Below are 17930 nucleotides of genomic sequence, written 5' to 3'. Positions count from 1 at the left end.
GGTGCTCCGCCGCGGGTTCGGGGACGAAACCTGCCGCGCTGCCCGCTCCTCCCGCCTCAAATCGCGGCGGGGGCTGCGGGACCCCCCCCAGCTGCTGGGGGACGGGAGACAGAGCAGACGCCGGGCAGCGAGGTCCCTCCCGGACCTGTCGTGCGGGCTGGGGCGGCCGGGGCGGGGCGCGGGGACCCCGCGGCGGCGGGGTGCTGCCGGGCGGCGCGGTGCCCGGCTCCCGCTCGCCCGTCGCTCTGCCTCACCGCCGCCTTTGCCCCTGCCAGGCTGCTGCGCGCCGCCCGCCGTCTGAGGAGGCTCCGTCGCCCCGCGCGGAGGAGAAGGAAGAGGAGGAGGAGGAGGAGGAGGAGGAGGAGAAGGGGAGGAAGGCGCGGCCCCAGCCGCCGCTGCCCAGCCGCCGTCCCGCAGAGCGCTGGCCGCACGCGGCCGCGGCGGCAGCAGGCGCGCAGCCCCTCCGCCTCCCCGCGGCCGCCCGCCCGCCCACCCGGCCGCATGGCGGCGGCGAGCCCGAGCTGGAGCGGCGGCGGCCCGGCGCCGGGCATGGGGGGGCGGCGGCGGCGGGCGGCGCTGCCGGGGCCGGCGGGCGGCGGGTGCGGCTGCTGCCTGGCGGCGGCGCTGCCGCTGCTGCTGCTGCTGCTGCCGGCCGGGTGCCCGGTGCGGGCGCAGAACGACACGGAGCCCATCGTGCTGGAGGGGAAGTGCCTGGTGGTGTGCGACTCCAGCCCGTCGGCCGACGGCGCCATCACCTCCTCCCTGGGGATCTCGGTGCGATCGGGCAGCGCCAAGGTGGCCTTCTCGGCCACCCGCAGCACCAACCACGAGCCCTCCGAGATGAGCAACCGCACCATGACCATCTACTTCGACCAGGTCAGACGGCGCCCGCTTCGCCTTGCGCTGACCCCCGCCCCCGCGCCGGCATCCCGGGCCCTCGCCTCCCGTCACTGATCTGCGACCCGGCTCCTCTGCTGTCCTTTGACCCTGCCCCCCCCCCCCCCCCCCCCCCCCCCGCTCGGCAGCAGTTTTGCAGCTCGACTCCGCGGAAAGAGTTTGGGAAGTTTTGTTGGGCGGATGCGGGGCTTTCCTGGTATTGGGGGGGGGGCTGGGCACGGGGAGCGCTGACTTTTCGTCCGGTCCCATCGCCGGTACGGAAAGGGCTGCAAGCTGCGAGCCGGTCCCTCGGACGCTTCGAGGATTGCCCGGGACGGTCGGAGGCGACCCTGGGGAGAAGGGTGCGCGTCCCCTCTTCGGTGCTCCCTCCGGAATGCTGGTTTTCAGGGCGAGGGGAGGACAGAGATTTACCGATTGGTCTGCCGGTTCCGAGCGCGTTTGGCAGTGTTACGGCACCTCTTGGGGAAGGGGGGAGAGGGGAACCATGTGCCCGGCGGGTTACCGGGGAGCGGCGTTCCCCCGCTGGGCGCAGGCCGGGCGGAGCAGCGGGCGGCCCGGCCCCGCTCGGTGGTCATGCCCCTTCTCCGCCGCACCGCCTGCCCCTCGGACCCCGTGCCCCATCCTGCCACTTGATTTTTGCGTTGAAATTTGACTTTCTTTTCTATCGCCTCTGACTCCTGAAGTAGTGTTTCGGAGTCAGCCAAAATTAGCACACGCAAACTGGTGGGTTTTTTTTTCTGGTTGGGGTGGGCTTTTTTATCTGCCTGTCATTCATCTGTCTACCTGTCCCTCCTAATGAGTTTGCACAGCTGTTCCTCGCATAAGGGATCTCATAAAGCCAGATCAGTAGAGGAAAAAAAAAAAGAGCCTCCTTTACGTATTGCGTGTTTTAGACGCCTTTACTCCCCAACGCTCAGTTCTCAGGAGTTTGCAGGCGTTCCTCTCTCAGTGCTCCCACAATAACAGATTCCCCCCCCCCCCTTTCTTGGAAACAGTAATGTTTGGCTATTTGGGAGGAAAGGCTCGGGATTTAGGGGGTTTGGGTCTTTTTGGTTTGTTTGTTTGTTCCCTTCTGCTCTGTATTTTTCTTCATTGAAGCTGAGGTTGTAGCTGGCCAAGCCGAGCGCGGCCGGGGCGGCCCGGGGGCGGGCACGGCGAGGCAGTCGGCTCGGGCGCTGCCGCTCCCTGCGCGGGATCCCCATGGGATCCCCATGGCTTTTCCTCCCCTCCTTACCCGAGGGGCCTTTCGAGCCGAATCGGGCTGCCCTTCTCGGTCGCTGGAGCCTGGGAAGGGAGCGAGCGGGCGAGCCAGGGCCGGATCCCCGTCGAACTGGTGGGTCCCGCACCGCTGTCCTCTGCGGGGCTTGGGGGATGGGGGGGGGACGGGACACACGACGACACACCGCGGCCGCCGCTCCCGAGCGGGGCTTTGCATATCTGCCCGAAGGCTCAGCTCCTTCTCTTTTTCCTTCGTTTCAGAAGAAGCGGATATATGTGGCTAATGACGGCGGTTGTCGGGGAGGGGGCAGGCCGGCGGCACAGCCCCCCGCAGGGGTAGGGGGCCGGGGGCTGGCGGGTGCCGCTGGAGCCGAGCGTCCTCTCTCCTCCCTCACCGCAGCACGGTTTCAATTCTATACCCCTTGAAGCTCGAGGGCAGGTCTGGTTTCAGTAGTGCTAGCTAAAAAAAAACGTACATTCGCATCGTGAGTTGGTGGGTTTTGAGGTTTTTTTTGTCCTCGTTTCTTCCCCGTCCCTGATTCCTCCCCCCCCCCCCCCCGCTCTGCTTGTGGCGCCTTGGCTGTATTGGCAATGCGATGTGGGCGTTTGCACTTCACCTCACAGGCCTCGGGGATCATTTTCACGTAACTGAATCGTTTTATGAACTGTGAGGCTTTTTAAATGCCTCTGTAACTCGGCTCCTTACCCCCGAAGTGCACTTTTAATTATGCTGCAAATGCCATTTCGACTAGGCTTTGTATCGGTCATGGAGCTTGTGTCAGATTTTGACTGGCGTTTTCCTAAGGTGGGGTCTGATTTCTCCCTTTCTCTCTTTCTCTCCTTTTGTTTGTTTTGTTTTGTTTTGTTTGTTTCTTTACTTTCCAGGTATTAGTTAATATTGGCAACCATTTTGATCTTGCTTCCAGTATATTTGTAGCACCAAGAAAAGGGATATATAGTTTCAGTTTCCACGTGGTCAAGGTCTATAACAGACAAACCATCCAGGTGGGTTGTGATCTAAAGAAAACGCTGTATTTCCTTATTTTTTCACATGCTGATTTCATCTAGATACTAAGATGCATTTACAAAAACAGCAAGGGATGAATGAGACTTAGTTATTTCAGCTAAAGGTGTCTGTATGCGTGACAGACATCACGCATTGCCTTAGCTTAATTCAACCCTGTTTCTAATCTGCACAAAAGTTTAGTGACGTGCGCAGGGCAAAAAAAAAGTCATTGAGAGTGTTGAGAAAACTCAGATTCTCTCTCTTTGCACTTTTTAGGTAAGTTTAATGCAAAACGGCTACCCAGTGATTTCAGCTTTTGCAGGGGATCAGGATGTCACCAGAGAAGCAGCCAGCAACGGGGTCTTGCTCCACATGGAAAGAGAAGACAAAGTGCATCTCAAACTGGAAAGGGGTAACCTCATGGGAGGGTGGAAATATTCGACCTTTTCCGGCTTCTTAGTTTTTCCACTATAAAAGAAGGCCAAATGGGAGACAGATCCATCAGCTGGAGCAAGGATTCAATCGTTAACGACACCCTGAACTTGGCAGAACACAACAATATTTCCAGTCACCCTGCCAGACTGTCACGGTAGAAGAATGATAACCTTCTAAACCCCAACATTTGCTTTGAATATTGACAATTCCTCGGGAACCTGCGCTTCTAATTAGTTTTAGACGACAATGATCTTTAGGAGAAATGAAATTATCGACCTGAGCAATTTGTACCTGTGATTGTAAAGTCAATTTTGGATTTTATTGTCGGGATCATTGACTTTTTATTTTTTTTTCCTCTCTTTCATTTTTTCCTCTTTTTCTTTCTCTTGTTGTTGTCCCAGTGAGACAAGTGACTCGGACCATACAATTGCTTTGTCAAAGGCTCACTCCAGAGCCAGAAGAATGAAATGTTCAGCCCAATGAGGTGTTCTTTCCATGCTTTATTTCTTTGTGTTGTATAGCCTTAAGGAAAAACGAAAAAAAAAAAAAAGAAAAAAAAAAGAAAAAAAAAAAAGAATGGCTTTGGTCTCAGTCCTGTATTTTTCTGGGGGAGGGGGATTCTGGACATTACTGTGTCAAGAAGTGCTTTATCCAGTGAAGCAAAATTTGCACGATTGGAATCTTATTTGTTTTGTGTTGTTCGTGTTTTTCATCGACTTTTTCTTTTTCCTGATTTTTGTTTGTGTGTGCTAAAAATGTAAGCTAGATTGATCAATAAGATGAAACAAAGCACATATATACCCTGTAGCTCTAAGTAAAGCTAACCAGTGACCAATTCTGTCTGCACTTTCCAGCTGATCTTTATAGACCTATTTAGAGAGAAAGAGAGAGAAAGAGCGAGAGCTACATGATCCGTCAATTACAGTCTGGAAACCGGCAAAGGAACTGACATTTCTGAATTGTCCTGACATTTCTAGAAGCAACAATGGAGGCTTTGAGTATCTTCTCTCATCATACCCTAAAATATATCCTTTGTTTGCATTACCGAGCGTATTTTGGGTGCTTTTATCTGATATTTATTTGATGTATTTGTCCACTAATGCTTGAGTACACACTGTGGGAGCATGGAGAGATGGCGGAGCAAACTCGTCCTCTTCTAAATTAAATAAAACCATCTCCACTTGACCTGTCTGTGGCAAGTATCGGAGGTGTTGCCACTAGCGTCTTTGACAGCCTTTGGGAGAGGGGCCTCGGAGGCTCAGCAAATGGACCAGAAGTTGCACGGCTGCCGTGCATTTGTTAGCCATGTGTGCTCTTCCCCATACAAATGGCCTCAGAGTTCTGGGGGTGGACTGACATCGATACTGGAGGCTAGGGAAAGTTATTACCCCAGTCGACAAGAGGTAAAATACCAGGCCAACGTCCATTACATCATTTTGCCTCATTCTCAATAAACAGATCTCGTTTCTTTCCTTTTTTTGTGAAGGTTGGTGTATTAGACAGTATGCTGAGGAAAATCTTGCTTGGGGAAATCCAAGAGGAATGTTTGTATTATTTTATATGATTTTTATCTTAATTTATTTAATTTGAAATATTTAATCTTGCTGTTAATCCCACAAGGGTAAATGTGTATAAGAATTTATTTTTGTCGAACTTAGTCCTCTGCCACAAACAAATATAATGCAAGGGCATTTGCAGCAAATTGGTGGTGGTAGCTATGTTGTATTTCAAAATTACAGTGGATGTGTCATTTTCATTGTAAATTTATCATTAAAGGGACAAGGTCAATTAAAGTCATATATTCTTAAAAAAACCCCTTATCTGTGTTGCTCATGATACCTCAGACAACTAAAGCATAAGCCAATTTAGTATTTAATGTTTTCATGTATTTTCACCATTGATGCTGTTTGTTTGCTTTGGCGTTTCATTTTGCTGGTTACTGAATGAAAGGATTTCAGGTTTGTTTTTTAGTGGGTTGCGTTTTCTAGTTCCCCTTGTGCATTGGCATGACTGCAATGTTTCTAGCTGCAAAATATCACAGGGTTATGTTTAAATACATGAAATAAAACCTGAGTCAGCAGCAAACTTTTTCTATTAAAATACAAAAATAGTTATGAAAACAATAGTCTTAATAGTAAATATTGTCAAACTACCTTTAAATCTAAGTTTTTGTGTTTAAAACTTGACCATGTCTCTCAGAAAAATAGAGATGTGGGTTCAAGGTCCCAAGTTTTCAGTTTCTATTACACTTGCTCGGTCTTATTTTGAAATTCTGTCTACCATAAGAACTTTCAGTTGTCCCATTTGTCTCAGTTCATCTGGCTTGAATAAGGCAATGACATCTTAGTTCTGGCTCTTTCCTAAGCCAAATGAAGCTAACGACAAGGTTTTCCTTGGACATATTCTTGGAAGTTTCTTAAGGCACTGAAGCCACAGCAGAGTCTGAATATCCCACTTCAGGTATTCAAGCTCAGTAATTTTGACCATGCTTGTTTTATAAGGCTAAGTATCTGTACATGATAACCCATCTTCTGAATTTAAAGAAGGTCTCTAATAAGCTGCCTCTCTCCCTTTTCTACTCATGTGTTCTTCATGCTAAGCTATAGAGTTAGGACTGTTAGTCAAATGGAAAATGAGCAGTAAATTCTTGTTGTACGCTAATTACAATCATGGTGCTCTTTTTTAATGGTGTTTGCAACATTTATTATTTATTGCCTTACCCCTTTTACTTATTTTGTATCTGAATTTGAAAAGGTGCAATCTACTTGTTGGAAACAGTAGACTTTTTGATATACATGTAAGGTGTGGATATCACATTATACTTTATGTTAGAGGGGGAAAATATACAACAGCAGCACTGTAGAATGCAGCAAGAAATATTGTGTGAGACCACTTATAGGAGGTTTCCAGCACATTAACAGTAGGCTTATCTAAAGTAATTTATATACATAAATTGATTTGGTAACATTCAGGGTTGGTGTAAATTTGATGTTGAGGGGCACCATGAGAGTTAATAAGTGTAAAACACATACGGTAGTGAAGCAGACCAGTGGCACAATAACGGCTCTGGTTCCTGTGGGAATAATAACACAATATTCCTGCCAACCACTTTCAAACTTTCTCATAAGCTGCTGTGTAACACAATTGTAAGATATTCCTGTGAAAATACTGTCTGTTTGACTGCTTCCCCTCCAGGAAATAATCTTCACCCAGGTGGTTTTGGAAACCACTGTTTTACTGTTTCTTCAGCGTACTCTTGGCAGGTTAGAAATTGGGACCTCATTAGGAATTATAAATACTCTTCACATACTTTGTTGCCTCCATCTAGGTTTTTGAGTTGTATATCCATAGTTTGAGCATGGTCTTGCAAAAACCTGCGTGCTCTTATCTCCCCCTGAGGCAGTGGGTGTGATGGTTGTGCAGTGTCTTTCATTACTGGCCAGCATCTTGCAAGCTGAATCTGTTTATTTTGGCTGGGAGGAGGAGAGAGACAGAGACAGGAAACTAGGCAGTTGTTTAGAAGTTACATTGTGTTTGTTGGCCGTGACTTTTTTAGAAAGAACATTTTGTTTTTGTCGACCAAATATGTATCTTGGACAATCTGTCAAAGTAGAAGATAGGCTAAAAGGGCTTGTTTACTGATGGAGTTATTCAGAAACAGCTGAAAGTGGTTTCTTGTCCTTGTAATGTGATCTTCATTTCTGGAATAGGCAGGGTCACAGGTAGCATTGTTTTAAAAATAGCTTTTATAATTAGTAGTGTGTGGCAATCCAGTATAATTTTCTAGTGTTAACAAGCACTCAAAAATCAGTGTCATTAAAATACTTTGTAATTTTCATGGGTAATCACTTGTCTGCTAAAGTCCACTGGAAGTTTATACATAACTGAAGAAAAAAGAAAAATTGATTCACCTGCTTTTATTTATTGTTGAAAGGCCAAGGAATGTCTTTGAGGCAATGCATGGACTGTAGATTTGGAACCCCACACTGTCTTGAACAATGGTTCCAGGATCATGTCTGATGAGATGTCATGCCGCTTTCTAATCACGGTGGTAAAAGATAATGATTCTTAGTAAAATACCCATTTTCTTGGTGGAGCATATTCTTTTATTTGACTTGTCTTTATCTGTCAGAACGCTCAAAACAGAACTTCATGACTCCTGGCCACCTGTTAACTCGGTCACATTAACCGGTTATAAACTCCTGAGAATTATTGATAGCCATCACGACTGTAGTTAGACACAGACTAGGTGGCTGGGCAGATGATAGACAAACTTTTTGATTAGCTGCTTTTATAATCAAGTATGACTAAAATTTAAGTGCTCCACAGTACAACAAATATGTTGTTATTTCCACAAAAAGGCTAATCCTGCTTGTTTTACTTACTTCAGTAAAGTCCATTCTTCTGTAGACAAGCTTATGAACAACATCAATAGTGTTTGGCCTGAATGCAAGGTTTGGATTTTTGTCATGATCTACTATTAAGGTTACTTTAAAAATCAGCAACAATAATCAGTCCAAACCTTTAGTTAACACAATAGTCATTCTTCAGTTTAAATGTATTTCAACACTAATCATAATTCTGGTAGTGTAATCAAAATCCTACAAATGTAATTTGAGCGCAGGTTTTAAATCTGTTCTCAAAACAGTAATGTTTACTGCCTTGTCCAACATAATCTTTTTTCTTATTGGTCATTTTCAACAAAATACAAAGACCACTAATTGTATTTTATGCTACTGGAGTGTAATAATGAAAATGCACTTCACATACCAAGTCTATCTAACATAGCCCTTTTCTTCCTAGGTAAGATACATTATTTTCTGAACCCGCTCTGCTATTCATCAGCAAAATAAAGGTGCCTAACTTGCTGAGTCTCTGCAGATCGCATAACACAGATAATATAAATAATGGCCTAGCAGACATGGAGAAGCAAATAATGAGTAATAGTATGAATTCTGCATTAAAAAAAAAAAAATCTGCATCAATAGAAATTCAGGTCATATGGACAAATGCTCCAAAACTCAGGAAATACTAAAGTTAAGTTTTTAAACTAATGTTACTGACTGATACTACTTCCCTTGTAATAAAGAAGTGTTATTTTTACTATGGGAATCTAAAAACGAGTTTAAATTGTTTTGTGAGATCAGCTGTACTAGAAGACTCTTGTGCAGAGTATTTATATAATGACTCAACTGAAACATAGGTTCATCAATTAGTAATTAGTAGTTATTATGTAACTTTCTCATTACACCTGATGTATTTCAATTAATTGAAACTACTTTGAAATGCTTTTATTTCTCTGTATATGAATATACACACAAGTATATACACATACGTAAATGCACGCATGCACATAAAACATACGTTTTTAGCTAGAAATGGAAGGACAGAGAGCTGACTTTTTTGCATATAGTTTGGCCTTCCTCTCTCCGAAATATTACCTGAAAAAATTAATTGTTATTTTATTTATTGTCATTCTAAACCTCAAACTGTTTATCTTTGCTTACATTCAAAAGTACAGAGAGCAATAGCAAGTGGCAGTATACATTTTAGTGCTAAGAGCTGCCACAGTTTAGGTAATATTAGGGTAAAGTCAAGCATAGAGTTCTTAATACAAACTTTCATTGCTTCAAGTTATGTTGAAAGCTTTTGTGATGAGTGAACCTGCAGTGCTGTGTGGGAATTGCTTCAAAACATCGAACAGGGAGACAGCACAGGCTGGAAGTTCAGTTTGTTCTTCTGTTGGCACTGGGTGGGAAACCTGCGATGCATATTATAACTGAAAGAGAAAATATGTCCCCATACTTTGTTGTTTCGCAACAATAATCCTTTCATGCTGACTTAATTTTGGTTTTGTAGCTGTTTTCTGTATAGATACAGATGTATTATATTGTCACATACCAGAATTAACAATACAGTAACTTCAGTGGATAAAGGATAAAGGGTTCCAACTTTGTATTTGTTCGCTAGGAGAAATAACCTAGCACAGAACTTATGTTGCTCCTACAGGATTACGTGCCAGAGAAAATATGAAAGAAATTATTTTTAAAAATGTCTTTCAAGATCTCTTAAATTATTTATTGTTACCAAAGTAGACTTTTCTCATCCCTGTTCTTAATAGTATGACTAGGAGAATTTTAGGATAGAGTTTAAATGGATATTCTTTCTAACAGCTGGTTTCTTCCCTATCCTAACTTTTTCTGGAGAGCTATGTGTTCTCATTAGACTTTATAATCTCTATAGATACAACTGTCCCTTAATCCTGACTGTCTAGTAAAACTGGTCTTCTGTAATTTCTTCACCTGAGTAGGGAAAGCATCCTTTTTTTCTTCTTTTTTTTTGTAATAGTTTTTATTGCTTTTGTATACTACATGGACAGCGCTAAAACTATCCAGTAGAGAAAAGGAGATCCCCACTGCACTTGCCTTTCTAGGACACTTTTATTTCTCTTCTCCTGCCCTCTCTTATCCTTTTATCCATATTTGAAAGGCTCCTAATGTTGAGTTTTTTTAAGAATATTTTTTAAAAATAATGCTTTTCCATTCAGCTTCTCATTCATAACTGTGAGAAACCTTGTTCATGCAAAACGATAACAGCTTTAGTTGGCTGCTTACAAGTTGTCCGATCCCTCAGTTCTGCAGCCAGAACTCCTGGACAAGAGAACCCAGTGTAGTTAAGAAAGAAAAAGAAATCTAAATAAAAAAATAAATAAATAGGTAATTAGGTCTGTATATGAATCGGTGATTTATGGCAAGTGTTGTAATCCCATTCAGTTTGTTCTCTCAGAGAGCATGATTTGCCTAACCAGGTGACTTGCACCTCTCTGTTTTCTTAAATCCATTTAAACTATCCCTATGAACAGGGATGCTATGAATCTGCCCTTTTTCTTTTTACTGCCTGTTTAGAAAAAACAGACCGTCTTGTATAGGTGTTAGGGTATTGCACAAAAGTGAGAAACCACATTTTGAAATACCTGAGTGATATTTTAACATGAACACCTTGTGAGAAAGAGAGAACAGTCTGCAGAAATCAAAGGGGAAGGGAAGAAACCCTGCTAATAAACAGAAAGGTTGCTAACAATTCTTTGCACACATACTAACCTCAAAAACACATGGGTACACATACACACATACATGGATGAACCATGGCTACAAGTGACAAACATTTATATATAAAAAAGTTTCCCAGCGTTCTAACTTTGATGCAGTTAACAAAATGATATGAAAATGTATATGCAGTTTAGGTGGGATTAAACATGCACATGTAATCAGTGATCGTACTGAACTGTTTATAGAGACAGTGGCTCAATACAGCTATATTCCACTGCAGCATGAAATTATGCACTATGTAAGAAATATCTAAGCTATTCCTGAGCAAACTTTACAAGGTTATCTTTACAGAGCTATGAGAGTCAGAGATCAGAGTGCAGCTAATACATATCAGACACTGCACCCATTATAAAAAGTGAGATAAACATTTTGGTATTTTTCCTTTTGCCTCAGTCAAGAAGTAGCTTACCTCCTGAAAACAAAAAATGGAACCCACATGCACTATATAGCATGATTTAATTTTTACTGGAAGTAAAAAGAGCCTTGCTTATTTTCCTCTGTGTCCAGATCCTCTCTAAGGCATTTACCTGTCACATGTTTTTTTCCTGTACACTAATATTTTTCAGAGCTTCACAGGCTATGTCTGAACTAAATGATTGAAAGCTGATTTGCAAGTGTACTTGAGCATGTTAAACTCATAAGTGTCAGGCTTTCTTACCACAATATTTATTGTCAGATTTACTGTAAACAAGGCTTAAAGTGTTCACATCATGTTTAGAAAGAGCCAGGCTCAGGATATCTGTTGGGTATAGGCTGTACTGCTGTACTCTATCCATGCCCAAGGCAGACAGGTACAGTGAAAGACAACTTCAGGCAATGTTTAATTGGCATGGCAAAGTACAGACTCAGTGTCTCAAGAGTCCTGTGGTGCTGGACCAAAGATTGCAAATCAGCATATGTTTTTTTGTAAACAGTATACTTCGTGACTGAATCTGGACTAGGAAAGAAATTCCCAGCTATATCTAACTGCCAAATAATTTAGATTTAATAAGCTATTAAAAAGATCTCCATAGGCTCTTGGGCAGCTTACCATCTCGATGTTCCTCTACTGGACTTGCTCCCCAGTGTCACTGCCTTTCCTGTACTGGGAAACCAAAACCGGGCAAGATACTCCAGGTGTGGTCACAAGTGCCAGCTATAGAGGATCTTGATCTGCTGGCTACGCTCTTGCTAATACATTCAACTATGCAATAAACCTTTATTGCTTCAAGGCTGCACTGCTGACTGATGTTCAACTTTTCATCCCATGTTCTCAATTTTTTTTTCTGCAAAACTTATGTCTACCCAGTCAGCTCCATGTGTGTATTTCATCCCAGGTTTAGGACTTTCTGCTTTCCTTTGTTGAACTTCATGAGTTTCTGTCAGCCCAGTCTGTCAAAATCCCACTGAACAGCAGCCCTGTTTTTTAGCATATCAATTTCTTCCTCTAAATTGGCTTCATCCACAGACTTTCTGAGGGTGCGTTTTGCTCTGTCATCCAGGTAGCTAATGAAGACATCAGATGGTAGCAGCCCTAGTACTCACCTGTGAGGAAAGCCTCTCATAACCATCTGGCAAATGAACTTCAAATCACTACTCATTATCCTTTAAGCCTCCTGATCCAACCAGTTTTCCATCCGTCTTGTAGTCTGTGCATCCAGTCCGTATCTTTTCAGTTTGGCTACAAGGATGCAATGGGAGACCACGCCAAAAATCATGATAAAGTCAAGGTAAATAGCATTCCCTGTCCACCAGGCCAGTCATCAGAGAGGGCAATCAGGCTAGTCAGGCATGATTTTCTCTTCGTAAAACCATTGTGGTTGTTCTCATTCATCTTCTTGTCATTCATTTGCCTATGAATGACTTCCACATGCAGATTTTCTCCAGAATCTTCCAGGAGACCAAAGTGAGGCTGACCAGCCTCTAATGTCCCAGATCCTCTTTCTCACTGTTCTTGAAGAGTGATGTGACACTTTCCCTTCTCTAGTCACTTCTCCTGGTCACCCAGTTTTTGAAAGGTGACTTTGGGCAAGCTCCCTCATCAGCACCAGATGTATCATGCTATCTCATGAACTCCTGTGTAACCATTTTATTTTCTCGGTTGAGCCTTAACTAATCTTTTTCTACCGTAGCCAGTACCTCAGTCTCCCAGACTGTTCTGGCACTAGGCACAGAGACCTGGAAACTGAATGGCATACTTTTATAGTTTGACTGTGGCCGGCAACAAAAAGGGCCACGCGGTGGCCCTGCCGCCCTTCCCCCGCTGGGGTGTGGAGGAGAATGGAAAGAAACAGGCAAAAACTGATGGGTCGGGATAAGGGCAGTTTAACAGAACAGCAAACAAAGGGAACAGGAACAACGATACAAATAAGGAGAATACACAAAACAAAACAGTAGAACGCAGAACTCTCACCGCCCACCACCGACTGAGCCGCAACTGCCTTTCCGCTGCCCATCTCCCCCCAACCAGAACCCAGCATGGCAGCACATGGTATGGAATACCCTGCTCTGTTTGGCCAGGTTGGGTCAGCCTGCCTGGCTGTGTTCCCTCCTGGCTCCTGGTGAAAATTAACCCTGTCCTGGCCGAACCCAGGACACATACCTTAATGGTAAAGACCTCTGGCAAACAAAGCTTTGAATACTGCAATCCCTTCCATATTCTCATCACAAGATCCCCTGATCTTCCTGTCAGTATACTTACAGAGATCTTTATTTTTGCCATTCACATTCCTTGCCAATTTCAATTGCAGCAGAGTTTCTGCTTTCCTAATTCCATGCCCAACCAATATTTTAAATGTTCTTCCTGATTGCAAAGCCTCTTTCAGTAATCTAAAGAAGGCTGCATCTTATTTTGCCTCTTGATCAGGAGATCTGTAGCAGAAACTCATCACAACAACTTCCTTACTAGCCTACCTTTGATCCTGATCTATAAACTCTCAACTGGCTTGTGGACCAGTCCATGGCAAAGCTTCACGCATTCAAGCTGCCCTTCTGCATAATCTCTTTTCCTCCCATTCCCAACCTGTGCTTCCTAAGGAACCTGTATCCACCCATTGTAGTGCTCCAGTCATGTGAGCTATCCCACCATACTTCTGTTACCCTGCAACTGCTCACAACTTCTGATTCTTCTGTGTTTTTTTTTTTTTTCTCATGTTGGAGGAGTTCATGTCCATGCACTTGAGATAAGTCCCCAGTTGTGCTGTTTTCTTAGAGAATGTGAGAACCTTCTTTATGGCATTGTCACCCAGACTGCTTGCCACCTATTGTTCCACTTCTCTCAGGCTTTGGTTTTCATCCTTTGAAAAATCTTGTTTAAAGGCTTTGTCATTAAGTTGGCAAGCTTGTTAGTAAAAATGCTTTTGCCCCACTGTTTCAAATGGAGACAGCCATTCCTTATTCCTGAGAGAGGGTCCTGTGTTCATAGTCATGAAAACCCTGCATGGGATATGAGCCACACAGGCAGGTACTGACACACAGTATACTTTTGTTCCTACCTGAGCCTTTCTCTTTCACTGGAAAAATTGGGGAGACACTACCTAACCTCTCAAGCTCTTCCATGTCACCCCCTCTTTGATACACTCTGTTTTCCCCTGGCCATTGGTACCCACATGGGTGAGCAGCAAGGGATTGTAATTTAGGGGTTGACGGAGCCTCTGTAATATTTCTGCAAAATCTTGGATCCAGAATACACTCCAAATCCACTTAGAAATAAGGAAACTAAGCTGGCATCCACAATGATAATTCTTTGAGGCTTGGTGAGAGGAGAGGAAAATTTATTATTATTTTCTGTGACATTTGTACACTATCTCAGTGCTTCAGCACCAGCTAATCTGACAATAGAAACAATGTTGTACTTTCTTCACTGATATTTTTGGTGTCATGCATCTTTCTAGAACCTGAAAGTCAGACAAATATGAAGAAACATAAATAAGCACATGCTGGAAGAGAGAAGAAATTAAATGACAAACTGAAGAACACGAAAGGCAAGAGAACAGAACCGAATGAAAGCAGGGATCCTGTTTCGAAGGTGCTGTTAATAGGACTGAAAATGATTTAGTGTAATGATAGATAGGGCATGGGGGAAGACAAATTAGGTGTAAAACATGGGACAGGTCTCAATATACTGGAATAAGAGTCAAAGACTAGAATTTCTTTCCAGCAAAGGAAAAGAAGGATTTGCAGAATGAGAGGCTTGGGGCAAAAGTTGTAACAAAAAGTAGAGAAAGGGAAAAAAAATACAGAATGAACAAGGGAATAAATAAATGAGATTTCAGGGCCTGTAATGCATCAGGTCAAACTGCAGCGAGAAGTAGGTGTAGGGAAAGAGAGTGAAAGAAGCTGTGGAATCATGCAATACAGAAAATACCTGGTAAGAAGAGAGTATCATAGTGAAGATAAATACAGTCTAATGTGACATGTGGAGGAACATAGCAAAAGGGACATAGCATTTACAGATGATCTCCAAGTTAGAGGAGAAAAAACAATTCACAAAAAAAAGGTGAAAGATTTAAGGTTTTGTGCGTTTGTCTCAAAAATACATAGACAGGACAGGATTCTGAGCACTTCCTTATTTTTCTTTTCTTGCTTCTATTTGTTTCAAGGTCTTTTGTACTCTCTTGTTTTTGCTAACAACCTTTCCATTTACACAAATGACTCATCCGTCCTACCAGCTGTTGAAAATGCAGCCAGCAAGAGCAATCCCCTCCCACCAGTGCCAGTGGGAAGTGAAGGGTGTGTTTTTTCCTCAGAACGGGTTTCTTTTCCTGAGTCACCAGATTTGTTTTGGGCCAGCTAGCCTGTCCCTTTCCCCTTGCTTCCCTCTGGTGTGCTTGGCACGCTCCTTGCAAAAGCGCTGCTCTTCCAGAGAGACGGTCGCGTTCTGTGCTGCTGTTTGTCCAGGTCTGGACACCTGCAGTGAACAGATCTGTCTAGCTTCAGTCCTTCAGGCTCCCAAAAGCTAAATGAAAACAATGGAAAAATAAATGATGCATGTTTTGAGTTTATACTTTTTGCTGACCTTTTAAAAATCTGCTGTACACTTAACTGGACTATTTCAGTTTTCAGTTTGAGATGGGGAGATGTGAAAGAACATATCTTCAAATATCCTTTCACAGTTTGTTGTTTTGTGTTTTTTTTTAAACTATTTTTTTGGTTGTAGTCTGCGAATTTGGTGATCAGATAAACACAATAAATATAAACAACTCCAAAGGAAAAATGTTCCTACTAGGACCCATCTTAACACACTGCTGGGGCCCTGAGGACCCGCCAACCTTGCCTGTCCCTGCTCAGTCCTAGGTCTCCACCCACCCTTCCCACAGCCCGGGATCCCATGTCCGCCCACTGGGGCCGTTAGCCCCTGTCCCAGTGATGCCCCAGCAAGGCTGGTCTCCAGCTCCCCAGAGCCCTGCCCTGCCTGGCCATAGGCTCCGCCAAACTGGGCCTACCTGCAGGCCCATGTCCTGGACTGGCCTTGGCCCATTCCAGTCCTCAGGGAGGTGCCCAGTGCTGGCTCTGGGGCTGCACCCGCTGTCTCCCGGTTGCCTGCTCCTGGCTAGGGTGGTGGGATGGGCCCTACCCTGATACCCCGTGGGGACCCTCTGCTCTAGAAGTCCTCCAGCCTCTGGGAGCCACTAGCCCCCTCGGTGCCCTGACACACCACTGTTGGGCTAAGGAAAAATGCCAAATATCTCATCTGTTTTTTGTATAATGTTTCTTTCAACCTACACCAAGTAAGCAGGAAGCCACTTTTCCACCTCTGTCACCAGTGTTTGCCTCACCATTCTTTTTCACCAGAAATTGCAGCTCACTTCCTCAAGAAGAAATTTTGGAAATGTCGGGTATCATTAAACCATCTAGTGTAGTAAGCCCGACAGTCAAATGCAATCAATAGGTTGTGGACTAGTCTGTTCACCGACATCATAAAGCGGTGTTTCATGCAAGAGTTGAATCAACAAGGAAATAAGGTGTGTATAGTGAGTTATCTGACCATTAAAATTCATTCATCCTCTGAGGAACTGGCAGATATCCTAGGGATGAGGCTGTCCACAGGTGATCAAGCTTTTTTCAGTCTCAAGTTATTATTATTTAGAGTTTCTTATTTAGGAACATGCAATTTTTTTCAGTGGAGTATTTCTTCTCTACAAGTTACAGATTCCTCCAGAGTTTGGAACACTGCTATATTAATTTTGGGTGCCTTTTTAAGCAATTAATTGATTAATATTCAGTGTTACTAACTTGAAAAAGTAATTGATTGTATTCTCATTTAGTTCAGCTGGGATTTATTTACCTTCAGTTGGAGCAAGGCAGGCTTAGGCACAGTGAGTTGGTATTATTTGTTCACTATTGCTGAAATGTCACCTTTCCTATAATTGGATTTATAGATAGTTTAAGGTCATTTTATCATCTTGCCAGGCTGTATAGCAAAGCTTATGGTTTTATCAGGTTAGGGAATCCATTTATCCAGTAATCCAGTTACTGAGATAATAATTTTTCTATGTGTTAAAGTGCATCTCCCAGAAAAAAAAAATATTATAATCATCTCTTCAGTAGATGGCAGTGCTGGGATTAAAACTGTTGCTTCACTAATATGCAAATTCCCGCCTGTTGGGATTTAGGTGTAACAAGGCTTTTCAGGGCATTCTTGTCTTTAAACTGGGGCTCTAGTTTTCTCGGAATGCTGAAACTGTGGGGAGATTTATTTCTACTGGCTCAGAAAGTGTAGAAAAATAGATCAAATACCACAAGTGCAGTCAGTTTTCTCTAAAGATATGCATGAACAAGCTAAAGCTGTGGAAAACATGTAGCCATAAAGTAATAGTTCCTCCACTGTGTATGACACAATGCACTTCAATTGCTCTCTGTAAAATGGTATTGCTAGCTGAGAGGCTGTAGGATCTGAATACACAGCTTCTGTGTGGAAGCATTTTAATTTTACACTCATTAAACTTTTTCAGAATCACTGTGATATCCTTATATCATGGACAACTTCTCTATATATGGCACCATAAAGGACTCCATTATTGGGTTCTTGTGACTTCATAATCCATTCCTTAAATGATGATGAACATTTTTTCTGCTAGGATGTAATACACAGATTAGGAAGTTCTGGTTCCTGAGAAGGTCCAAAATAGAGATATGTGTCCCAGCATCAAGTTTTTCTCAAACAAGATAGTTTCTCAAAAGGCAGTTTGACAGGAATCTCTTTAAAGATCATTCATCTTAATAGCACACATTATGTAGTTCACATGGAAAACTGCTTAGGAGTACAGAATAAACAGCAATAATTT

The 17930-nt window shown here is 43.5% G+C and overlaps 1 protein-coding gene across 1 annotated transcript; it reads left to right on the top strand.

The window, feature by feature from the left end:
- Window positions 1-501: 501 nt before the first annotated feature.
- On the top strand, window positions 502-5595 carry CBLN2 (cerebellin 2 precursor). The gene is made up of 3 exons (XM_075416554.1): window positions 502-876; window positions 3001-3120; window positions 3398-5595. Exons 1-3 carry the CDS (start codon window positions 502-504, stop codon window positions 3593-3595), a joined length of 693 nt encoding a protein of 230 aa, XP_075272669.1. The 3' UTR covers window positions 3596-5595.
- The last annotated feature ends 12335 nt before the right edge of the window (window positions 5596-17930 follow it).

This window comes from Opisthocomus hoazin, chromosome 3 (assembly GCF_030867145.1).
Source record: "Opisthocomus hoazin isolate bOpiHoa1 chromosome 3, bOpiHoa1.hap1, whole genome shotgun sequence".
Classification (NCBI taxonomy): Eukaryota; Metazoa; Chordata; class Aves; order Opisthocomiformes; family Opisthocomidae; genus Opisthocomus; species Opisthocomus hoazin.
Note: the sequence above shows the minus strand (reverse complement) of the source record. Positions and strands in the feature narration are given on the sequence as shown.